Below are 12,740 nucleotides of genomic sequence, written 5' to 3'. Positions count from 1 at the left end.
TCACCCAGTCAGTCTTCCCAGATCCTGTTACTGTGAGCCCACTCATTCATTCTGCATCTTGTACCATCTGTCTAATTAGATTATATGTTCATTCTGGGTTCTCAACCCTCACTGTCCTCTTCTTTTCTCGCAGAGGCTCCGAAAGGCCCCAAGATCATCATGACGCCCACCCGGGCCCGCGTGGGGGACACCGTCCGCATTGCCGTGCAAGGCTTCCAGGTAAATGCATGTTTATGATTGAGGACACAAAACAAATGAGAGGGGCCCCTTTACCGCCAAAGGGGTAGGGTACCAGATAGACCGTAGTCAAAAACAGATCCCCTTTAGGTATACTTCATACAACAATACAATATCAAAAAGCACATACAATAGATCAAGGTCATTTGTGAGACATAGACAGTATTTTACATTTGATTTGAGCAGTTTCACAAATGTCACCACAGTCTACAGTGTGCCTCTTTATAATGTGCGTCGACGCGTTTCGGTGGATGTACGTGATCAAAAAACCACATTCCTCAGGACAAGATATATTCACTCCCACATGGATGTATAAATCTGTCACAGTTTCAGGATACACATCTAGTTTACACTGCAGTACATATTACTTGCAGGCCCAAATACGAGGATTATCAAATCTCTCCATGTGACATCCCCTTCGGATATAGGAGTAAATCTTTAAAAAAACAGTAGATTCCTAGTGCTGATGCTCTAGTTCAAAGAAGTCGTTACCTGCTGCTTCAAATTGTACTGCGCTTTATTTGTCTGGTGTATTTATCAGTTAGATGCTCAGTGCTTTTTTTGAAAAACAATATCTTCTTGGTATTCATAAAACAATCCTTTTCACGGATTCACAAGATATAAACAGTTCTGGCCGAACGTGTTATTTCTTATTAAAGACGATCCAGCCGAAAATCGGGGCAGAAAACCTCTGCATTTAATCCAGTCTCTTGCATATTATAAAAAGGCACACTGTAGATTGTGGTGACGTATGTGAAACTGCTAAAATCAAATGATATTGATCTAGTGTATTTGCTTTTCGATACTTAGAAAGTATTTATTCTATCAAATTCTCCCTATGATCAATTGTGTAAATTGGATTATGTGTATGATTTTATCTTTTTTAATGAGGTATAATGTTTTTTTGCTTATGAATAATTGAAGAATTTTTAAATAAAATATTTGTATATTGTGCATATATTTGGCTTTTGATGGTGTTATGTTCTGGTGATAGTTTGGATGTTCAGAGTGGTTTGGCTCTATTGTATGAAGTATACCTAAAGGGGATCTGTTTTTGACTATGATTGAGGACACTCCAGAAGGCCCTAAATGTCTGTAATCAGAGGGCCCCTCACCTGGGAGATGGTATACCCTATTAATATCAAGTTTTACATAGTATCCCACCAGAATATCATGACCAAAATGTTAACTACCATAATATTGGGAAGGTGTCTACAGGTAAATAAAGATTTTCTATATAATTAAATCCACATGTATGTACCTTGACGATATATATATTTTTATTGTATGTAGATGTGAAGTTAAGTATAGTAAATCAAAACCTATAAATAGATTTCTTCATAATAGTAGCCGATATTGTGTTCACAATATTCTGGCGAGATAGCATTTTAACACCGGTATTGAAACATGCAACCAGGAGCGGCCAGTATGCTGGAGGAGCTGGGGTGGGTGGAGAGAGGGGAGGAGAAAGGGCACAAGGGGGAGCTGGGGGAATAAAAAAAATAACAAATAAAAATACTTACCTGCAGCCATCCCCGTTGTGCTCTTCTTCACCTCTTCAGGAAGGCACAGTCTCCCAGAATGCCCTGTGGCCAATCCTGAAGCTGCTCTTGCTGCGAGAGCAGCTTCCGGATTGGCCTGAGCACCCTCAATTCACGCTCCAGGACAGACTGTGAGTCTGTGCCTGCTCTGTCCAGCCCAGCTGTGTTGCTGGTTTGGAATGAGCTATGACTGCACATGATGGTTTGGCTGGCCTGAGATGACCAGCCAAGCCATCATGAGCAGTGATGGGAGTGCAATACCACTCCCATCAGTGCCTGTCACTACCAGTCCCCACCCCCAAGACTCGGCAGGAAAGGAAAAATAAAACGAGTGCTGTATGCAACTCTAATAGTCACAAGGATCCTCATAAACCCACAGAGACCCCAGTGCAGACAGGGACATTCTCTCGCCCAGAAACGAGTTGGCAGCTTCATACGCTGGTTTACAACAGGTCTCCACCTAGTGGCAGTGCCAAATGTAATGTAATCAATCCTTCTAAAGCGCACTGTGACCCGACGGGTATCCTGGCGCTGAGAGACGGGGTATTTGTGGCATAGAAAAAGGTTAAAATTATACTCTAGCGTGGAGCCAAGTCTTAATTTTTTTCCTATACAGCAGTAGGTCTTTATCTGTCGCAGCTCTGAGGGTAGGCTATTCCAAAGCCTTGCTGCAGCAACACTGAAGGCTTGCCACCCCCCCGTTCCCCGTTTACCTCTTCTAACCATGGGTACTTTCCCCCAGTTAGCCGAGGATGGCCGGAGACAACGAGTGGGGGCATACCAGCTGAATTTGTTCTGCAACAGTTTGGGCCCCAAACCGTGCACTACCTTAAACACAATACATGGGGATTTAAAATGAATCCTCTGCAAAGTTGGGAGCCAATGGAGCTCCGCAAGGGCCTGAGAAGCAGAAGACTGTCGAGGTCTCATCAATGCCAACTTTGCCGCCGCAGTTTGGACTCTCTGTAGTCATTCAATTAAATACTTTGGGAACACCAGCAACAAGGCGTTGCAGTAATCCAGCCTGCTCATGATAACGCTCCTTACCACCAATGCCTGTGTCTGTATAGGAATCATGGGGAGAATTTTCCTAAGAGCCCCAATACGGGAGAAGCAACATCCAACGGCCTTGTTGACTTGTCTTTCCAAAGACAGCTTCTCATTAAAGCAGATTCCTAAATAGCGGACCGTCTTAGATGGCACCACTGGAGGGTCAGAGGGAATGGGCCAAAAGTCAGATGGGAGGTAGCCTGGCACTCTCCCACCAGCAATACATAAAGTCTTTGTTTTACCTGCATTGAATTGCAGGGAATTATTTCTCAGCCAGTGTACCACGTTCTGCATGAAGGCATGAAAATCACTGTAAAAGGTACAAAAATGTTTCAATTTTTTAGTGTAGAGAGAGAGTTCCAAAAGGGCAAATTTCTTCTGTGCCAGGAGTGCTATAAATCCTTCTATCCTTCCAGTTTAGGAACACAGTTCATGTTGTATGGGCAGGGATCTATATCACACCGCATATAGGCCAGTGTATATTGAAGAGGACGAGGGCCCGGTCTAACCTTCAGATAGTGCATATTAGAGGAGCAATATTTTGCCATTGCACCCTTATGAGGCCAGAACAGGCCAAGCAGAAAGGTGGGCAGGAGATGTCATTCTGCCCCAGGCTATACCAATTACGTGATCCAATCATCTTCAGAGTATTAAGTCCAGATGTTTTTTAAAGCTTTTATGTTAGCAATTTCTTTTTAGAGAACTTGGCGACCTGAAAAACAACCTGATGCTCAAGAAGTCAAGCTAACACCAGTCCAATACATGAACAACAAGAATTTTAGCTTTTCATGAAAGCTGCAAAGATCGGATGTACGTCTTGGTTCCAGAAGAAGAGTAACCCATTAAGATGAAGCAAACATAGAAAATTACATGCTTCTTAGGAGAGACCACTTAAAACAAAGAGTTGCTAGAAGGCCGACCTATCAAGTGGAGACCAGTGTCTCAGATTTCTGTATATTTTTGTACTGAGGAACAATGGAGTATTTCTACAGAGGGCATGGTTCCAGAATACTGTCATCAGAGTACTGCTAGTCACTACTTTTTAAATATAGTTTACCAAAATATTACCCATTAAATTTAATATAGTAAACCTACACCCAAGAGGGCAATATTTCTGTAAACGTTAGATTAGATTAGATTAGATTAGAATAGATTAGAATACTTGTATAGCTCATGGCTACCTTGGCAATGAGGGGTCCCAGCGCTGAAGCAAGACACAGAGTAGGGAGCAGGCAAAGATTAGCATTGAGAGAAAAGCCAGGTCTTTACCAGCCTTCTGAAGGCCTGGTGATCAGGATTGCTATGGATGTGTAGAGGGAGGGAGTGCCATAAAGTGGGGGCTAGCTGCCTGAAAGATCGACCACCCGATCTGGTCCTTCGTATACGTGGAATTCTTGCAAGGAGCAAATCCGCCGAGTGCAGCACTCTGGAGGGTGCGTAATGGGAGCAAAGGTCGCTCAGGATTCCAGGACCGATGCCTGTCAAAATCTTATGCATGATACAGAGCACTTTGAAGTGAACTCGTTCACGGGGCAGCCAGTGCAGACGATGGAGGAAGTTGGAGACATGGCAGTACTTGGGGAGGACAAAGATGGCATGGGATGCAGCGTTCTGGACACGCTGCAATCGGTTCATCACAGACTTATTGAAACCCATAAGAAGCACATTGCAATAGTCTCGTCAGCCTAGAATGGAGGCTTGGATGATCAGCTGATGTGTTTGGGAGTCAAACAGACCAAGTATCGGCTTAAGGCCACGAAGTAGACCAAAACATTTTCCAGCCACTGATTTAGCATGCGCCTCAAAGTTAAGCTCTTTATCCAACATAATTCCCAGATTCTTCACCACCGATCCAAGGGTAGGAGCCCACCATTCATTGTCCCAGAGATGGGAATAATCTTTGCCAACCGGAAGAATCTCAGATTTGGCTTAGTTCAACTGCAGAAAAATGGCCGCCATCCACTCTGCGATGGCCAATAGATCTTCTTTGAATTTCGCACTATCCTGGCTAGGATTGTTTGAGTAGGTGATCACCACCTGGATGTCATCTGCATATGACACAAAGGAGATGCCCCGCGCTTTGGCCATCTGCGCCAATGAGCTCCTATAGACATTAAATAACATGGGGATCAATGCTGACCCTTGTGGAATCCCACAACGGAGTGAGTGAACACGCGAGGCAAAAGGGGGAGCTATTACTTGAAAAGTCTGATCGGCCAAAAAAGACGAAAACCACGATAAGGCTTTCTTGTTGAGCCTGATCTACTCCAAGCAAAGAAGCAAGATTTAATGGGAGACCATGTCGAAGGCTGTGCTCAGATCCAGCAGAACCAATGCTGAAGTTCTGCCGGCATCCATGGCGGTCCGCAGTTGTTCTACATCCATCAGCAGAGCAGACTCGGTACTATATCGGGGTCGGAACCCATTCTGGGAAATATCTAGTATTTAATTAGCTTCCGAGAAATGAGTTAAAATCCAGTTCACATGAGCTTCCAAGATTTTGGATAGAAACGGAAGTAACGAGATTGGAGGATAATTTCCCAACTTGAATACGTCCAGTGTTGGTTTCTTCAGTAAGGGGACCACTTTGGCATGCTTCCAGGATTTTGGAACCACTGCCGAGGCAAGGGATAGATTGACCAGCTCCATACACTCAGGCCAGAGACCCTGTTGAACTTTTCGAAAAGCATCAGGTCTTAAAGGGTCATCTGGAGACCCTGATTTTATTTTGACAACCAGTACTTCCATGTCTTTAGGGGAAATAGGGGGAAGTGACGTGAGAGAGAAGATCTCAGGGCCTGTGGACATGTTACTCCCCGTCACGTTGGGTTTTACGCTGAGGTGGAAATTATGAAAGATGCGTTCCACCTTCTCCAGAAAGAAATTCGCCAACTCTTCGAAGTTGTTGGCTGGAAGAAATAGTGCTGCCTGATGCCGAGTGAGATGTGACCAAGTCCTTCAAAAGAGAGAATATGGTTTTGCTGCTATTATTACTTGTAGTGATCAGGCTAGAGTAGTGGGCTGCCTTAGTTTTACGCACCAGTTTATGATATGCCTTGATTGCTGATATGTATTGCAATTTAGCCTGGGAATCATATGAACGTCTCCAGGCTCTTTACAGAACTTTGCAATTCTTCCTGGCTAAAGTGAAGGCCTCATTGAACCAGGTGTTAGCCCGAGCACCTTTAGAGTGTGTGAGCTTAAGTGGGATACAAATGTCCAATGGGGTGTTTGAACTTCCAGTGACTGGAGGTTTGATAAAATCTTGTCGAGGAGATGCCCAGCGATATGAGTAGAACCCAGGTCCATTAGGACACTGCATTTATGCCAGACAAGTACCTATAAACCCATAGATTGCTCCATGAATAACACATTGTGGTTTAAAGTGAAACATCTTCGCCACTAGCAGTGAGAAAAAGTTAACCAGTAACAGGGAGGCGCGGTCAAACTGAAGGACCCCCAAAAAGCGTGCCCCAGAATTTTATACCAGCTGAAACCTGCTAAGAGAGCCCCAGATGCCAAGATTTGTCATATTCAACAAGAAAGCCCAGCACAGCAGAATTATCAGAGTCTTGACCCTCTTCAACAAGAATCGGGAGAATCTGTCGTAAGAATCTAAGGTGAAAGAGGCCAACTGAAGAAACCACAGAAGCAACCCCTTTAAAGCCTACCTTCAAACACCTTATCAAAGTTAAAGCATTAGAGCGCTACTTAGAGTCCTGCAGGTGGTCTACCTTCTCCCCAGGGCAGTGGACCCCACATCTTTATCAGGCTGGTAGGGACCCGCCGACCATATTAAAGACTCACACCAACTAGGTCTTTTTGCTGTAAGTGCTTCCATCGACATAACAGGCTGCCTTCTATTTTGCTTTGAGAGCTAGAAGCACTTTCGGCCAAAGGGTAATGCTCCTGAGACACCGTATTATGGCAGTCGGCAGACATTTTTTTGTTTTTCAGTTGCAAACCCCCACAGTTATAATTTGTTTATGACCAATATATACTTACCTTCATGATATCCTGGTTGTCTATATTTTGGCCACAATGTTTTGTATACTCATAATTGTTACTCGATATTCTTACATACGAGCCCGTGAACCTTTTGTGTATTATTTTCTTACATACTCTTTTTCTAACGTCCACTAAGGAAACTATTATGATTTTCAATTATGCTTTTAAAAAGCACACTTTGCCAAGTACTAAAGTGCTCTTGAGTTTTAAAGAGACTCTAGAAGTGGCCGAAGAAGAGTGTAGTACCCTGTTTTGCCACAGCCTGGAGTCCCCTGGACCCTACTTGATGCCACTCCCACCCCCCAAAAGATTGTTTCTTGTATTGTATGTTCTGATTTACTTCTAAACTATTCCTATCCATGCATTTTTGTACTAAAATACTCATTTATGAGAGCCCTGCATCACTTGTGCACCATGCAAAGTGGTACATGCGACATGGGACTCTCAATCTGATTTATGAAGACACGCAAAGCCACCCCGCGTGGCTTTGAGTGGACTCATAAATCTTGAGTAAGGCAGCGCCGAGTGGCTCACTGCATCGCCTTACTCTACGCCCGGGAGTAGTTCCATGGGTCTTGCGGCGAGTTTTCCCATGCAACGCTCATGGATGTTGACGCTGCCCCAGATTTACAAAATCATGTCAATCTGGAGAAGTGCCAAACTCCAGAGGGAGGTGTGACTGAGAGAAATATCTTTATTTCCTCCTGATGTGGCCCAACTAAAATATGCTGAACTTGTCCTGGTGCCATTTTTAGACACCAGGGCATGTTCAGCAGCGTCTGCACGGTGTATGCTTTTCATTCCCAGCAGCAACGTGCAAGCAGGAAGGGAGCTTTTTTATTTTCACCTCCACCGGGGCCAAAGGTAAAAGCCGAAGTTAAGGGGCCTTCGGGCCTCCTTTTGTTCCAAGATAATCCTGGCTGGGCACGGTTTGGGGTCTCACAGGTAGATGCAAATGCAATGGGGGCAAACACAAGCACCCAGCTTGTTATCATTTCACAGGTACTTTAGAAAGGCATGCTTTTGATTTTGTTCAGTCCCTGTATATAAGAGATATGCATGCACTGTAAGAATGTCAGATCAGTTGGTCTGTCGCATAATTTATACAAATAACAATTTAAATACCACTATCTTATTTCTTTTAGCGCTACTCATCCCAATGCAAGGTGTCAGAGCGCTTTACATAACCTACATGTTATATATGGTCAATAAATCATGTAAGTGTGTAAATCAATGTACACAATGTGTTACATAAGACAGTAAGGGTTACAAGGTATAGGAGCCATATGTCCTTCATAGCTCACTCTGCTATATCAGAAGGATTGTAATTTATGAACTACATGTAACACAGGGATCTCTGTGTTCAAAGCAGTAACCCACTTACCTATCTACATGAACAAAAAATCTGTCATCTGCATGATACATGATGTGCTTTGCAGGAGATACATTAACCTTCTAAAATAATGTGATTCAGTTCTGGGACTAGACAACACATAGATCTCTTCAACAAAAGCATTAACCTCCAGAGTTATCTTACTATTATTATTTCCTGAAATTTAATGGGTTCACAAAAGATCTCTACAGCAAGTGTCTTAACCCCAGAAAATATTTTCAAATGCAGACTATACAACCAATTAAACAGAACAGATCAACTTGCACGTTCTCCTTGTTGCCAATTTCTTCGTGGCAGAGGTAAAAAAAATAAAATGTATTAGTTGAGGCCCATATTTTACGTCGGAGTTGCGCAACTTTTTTGGCACAACCCAGACGCAAAATTGAATTTGTTAAATGTCATAATGCGCTTAAATGGACTTATGATAGACCTGCTAAACATTTCTGTGAGGATTTAGGGCCTCATAACGATAGTAGGGGTCAGGCCGCTGACAGGCTGTCAGTGGCAGTCTGACTGCCATATTCTGATACTTGCGGTCGGACCCTAAGCTATCAGACAGGATCATAGATCATAGATCCCGAGGGGGCAGCGGTTGGAAAAGATCCCTGATTGGTGGCGGTGCCAAGGTAGGCACCATTATTGGGATTACAATATCCCTTTCTGACAGCCTTTTCATGGCGAGAATCCCGCCATGAAAAGATTGTAGAAAATGATATGGGGATCCAAGACATCCATCGTGGGACACTGAAAAGTGGCTAGGGGTATTTGTAGTGCCCCCACTCACATTCATGCACTCTGTGCCATGTACAACATGGAGCATGGCATACGGTGCACCGACGCGCTGGAGGTGCTGTATGGAGTCGGCATGGGCTGGGGCCCTTTCCCATATCCACACCTGCCTTTTACCGTTTTTCTGACCGCCAGCTCAGTGGTCGCATCACAATACGGCGGTTGGACTGACGTGTGCTTGTTGGAAGTCTCCTGACCGCCGCAATAGCAGCCGGTGATCCAACCGACCACCATTGTAATCCGCCACTGAATATCTGATGTCATTTCCTGTTTGATCACTTCCTGTGATGTCATGTGGGATGCCGCACCGTGACATCAAGCACTGTGAGTCAGGCGCTATGATGTCACTTGCATACTGCCTAACTTGATTAGTCCCCCAACTTCTTTTTTTAGGACTTGTGCCCTTTTTTCAGAGTACTTTGGCCATACCACTGGTCACTGCACGCTGATGGAGTAACATCAGATTGGTGCCTTACTGATGGTGCTGAGTTGTCCTCTGATGAGGACATATTCCAAGCAGCCTCATGGCACTCCTATGTTTTTTTAGCAACCACTTTTTGCAAGCTGGGATGTTTTTGGTACTTCTACACAATTACAAGTCTCAGATTGCAAAGTTCTTTTGGCTGAAAAGCCAGCATTGACCAAAGGTGCAAAAATGACTAAAGCCGCTTGCAGCCATGAAATTGTATTCTATTGTATTGAAATTGCATTTATATAGCGCTTACTACCCCTGATGAGACGTCAAAGCGTTTTTTCGGCAAGTAGCTCGCTACTCTGGAACCCATAAAGGATTAGTATTGAATTAGTATAGTGAAATATGAAAGTATTTTGAGTGGTGAATAGGTTAGTCAGTTATTTGGATTCAGAAGGATAGCGGAGGGATAGAAGAGGGAAACAAGGTTTTAATTTATATGGCGCTTGTTACCCCTGATAGGGTGTTGAAGCGCATTTTTCGGCGAGTATCACGCAACTCTGGAACCCATAAAGGATTAGTGGTGAATTAGTATAGTGAAATATGAAAGTAATTTGAGTGGTGGATATTAGTCAGTTATTTGGATTGAGAAGGATAGCGGAGGGATAGAAGAGGGAAAAAAGGTTTGCATTTATATAGCGCTTGTTACCCCTAATTGGGTGTTGAAGCACTTAGCGCTTAATAGGTTAGAATGCACAGATCCAACATATAAATTATTTTTTGCAGTTTTGTCTAGCTCAAACTTGACCCGAAGGTATTGGAGCACTTTACACGAGCACTAGTTATATTACTCATTCACTTTAGTAGACGCAGGGAGATAAAACGATTTGCCTAGATTCACAGGATGAAGTTTGCAAATGTAAAAATTCATTTTTTTATAGCGCTGACATAGCCCGGAAGTAAGCCAGACCTCTTTACCTTGCCATAATATGATGATACATAATTTGTGTATTTTTTAAGAAATATTGGGTTTACAGAACCGTGGAAATAACGTGATTTAATCTCATCAAAGATGGAAGAAGGGTTCTTATAACCATGTTCTAAATTATATTTGCAGCCTCGACTACGCCAGACTTGTAATATAATGCACTCACCATCAATAAAAAATACTGCCACCGGGTTTCTTAACCCATTGAGCTTTCTGATAAAGACTCCCTTCAAAGCTGAAAGATGTTCAGGAAATAGACCCGACATCTGAAAAAAATTAAAAGCATCCTCAGGTAACTTAAAGAGACTTAAGGAGCTTACACCAGAGAGCAGAATAAATGCAGGGAGATACTTGGGAATAATTGCAAAATCTGTCAGGTTCTAGGTGTTTTAAATCAAAGCGAATATTTGGAAAATTCGAAATGTGTACAAACAGGGCCAAGAGATGGGCCTCAAGGAGCGCTTAAGCAATAAACTGCTTCAGTCAGAATAACATGGGAATTTATAAAAAGACTATTATCCCATGCGCCTGAGATCCCAAGTCCTCGGCTGTTTCCGGAAATCTTCGCGCGTCAGTTGTTTGCGGCAGCAATGTTTCACTATGATTGAGGTGCCAAGCAGAATGTTAAAACGCATCTTGTCTGCCAGTTGTCCTTATTTCTAAGAGTCCCTTAGTTGGGGGTGAGAAGTTCAGTGGGTTTGAGGTAATGGTACTGGCAATCCACCATAAGTGTGTCAAAGAACCTCTTCCTCCAAAAGAGATGGCCAACCCACAAAATGATGGCAGGAAAAATTGGTCCCATTTTAAAAATTCCAGGGTCCTATCACTGGGTGCCAATAGGGGGTTCCGCAAAAGTGTGTCGGAGAACTGGATTCTCCTCAAGAGACATTCGTTCCAGCTCTGATTTCAGTTAAGTTTCCAACTAGGGGCCTTATTTATGAAGGCCTTGCGCCGCCGGTGCGTCACTTTTAACATGGAAAAAAGTGACGCACCGGTGGCGCAAGGCCTTCATAAATAAGGCCCTAGGAGCTTTAGGTGCCCAAAAGAAATCTTAGCACCTAATATTAGCATCTTAAATATGCCCACTGGGGTGCATCCTTAAGGTTAATGCTTAATTTTGACCGGCACTCATTTGTGGGGACAGGGGCTTATTTTTTATCAGACTTTCACCCGTAGTAAGAGAGAAAAACACAAAAATGGGAAAGAAAGAGGAAGAGACTGGAAAAACTGTGACAAAGCAGGAAGAAAAAAAGTATGAAAAAGTGAGATAGAGGTGCTGGGTTTGTCTGGATGTGTATGATAGTGCTGTGCGGTATCAAGACTACAGAGCCTTAATGTTCAGCACCTTCCACGTTAGATAGCTTTGGTCACAGCTTCTGAGCAAAAATATGAGCCCAGACACTTTTTGGTTTACAAATTGATCACTGCTTAAGGTCTCATATCAAACAAGGGCATTGTTCTTTTTAATGTTTTCAATCAAACAACCAACCAATCAATCAATCAATCAATCAATCAATCAATCAATCAATCAATCATATCACTTGTAAAGCGCACTACTTACCCGTGAAGGTCTCAAGGCGCTGGGGGTAGGGGGGTGCTGCTACTGTTCGAAGAGCCAGGTCTTGAGGAGTCTTCTGAAGGTAGGTAGATCTTGGGTCTGCCGTAGGTGGATAGGGAGGGTGTTCTAGGTCTTGCCGGCAAGGTGGGAGAAAGATCTGCCGCCGGCCATCGTTCTTTGGATGTGGGAGACAGCGGCGAGGGCGAGGCTGGTGGAGCAGAGCTTGCGGGTAGGGTTGTAGAAGCTGAGTCGTCTGTTGAGGTATGCTGGTCCGGTGTTGTGGAGTGCTTTGTGTGCGTGAATGAGGAGCTTGAAGGTTATCCTCTTATTGACGGGGAGACAGTGCAGGTCTCTCAGGTGGGGTGTGATGTGGCTGCTTCGGGGGATGTCGAGGATCAGGCATGCAGAGGCGTTCTGGATGCGTTGCAGCCACCTCCGGAGTTTGGCCGAGGTACCTACGTAGAGGGCTTTTCCGTAGTCCAACCTGCTGCTGACGAGGGCCTGGGTGACCATTTTTCTCGTTTCGGTGGGGATCCATTTGTAGATCCTGCGAAGCATGCAGAGATGTTGAAGCAGGAGGCAGAGACGACCCCTAGGTTGTATACGTGGCCGGTGGGTGTTGGGGCTGTTCCCAGTCTGGTTGGCCACCAGGAGTCGTCCCAGGCCGAAGGGGTGGATCCGAGGATGAGAACCTCTGTCTTGTCAGAGTTCAGCTTCAGTCAGCTGTTCCTCATCCATTCGGCGACGGCCGTCATTTCTTCGTG

At 44.1% G+C, this 12,740-nt stretch overlaps 1 protein-coding gene across 3 annotated transcripts in view; it reads left to right on the top strand.

Moving 5' to 3' along the window:
• Window positions 1-12,740, top strand: part of IGSF21 (immunoglobin superfamily member 21) — a 1,410,224-nt gene that overhangs the window by 1,282,147 nt on the left and 115,337 nt on the right. For all 3 annotated transcript variants that reach the window (XM_086920143.1, XM_086920145.1, XM_086920144.1), the window contains exon 7: window positions 134-219. In XM_086920143.1, the coding sequence (XP_086776269.1) occupies window positions 134-219 (86 nt within the window). The remainder of the gene's footprint in view (window positions 1-133; window positions 220-12,740) is intronic.

Source organism: Lissotriton vulgaris, chromosome 5 (genome assembly GCF_964263255.1).
Source record: "Lissotriton vulgaris chromosome 5, aLisVul1.2, whole genome shotgun sequence".
Lineage (NCBI taxonomy): Eukaryota > Metazoa > Chordata > Amphibia > Caudata > Salamandridae > Lissotriton > Lissotriton vulgaris.
This window is presented reverse-complemented; position numbering and strand designations above follow the sequence as displayed.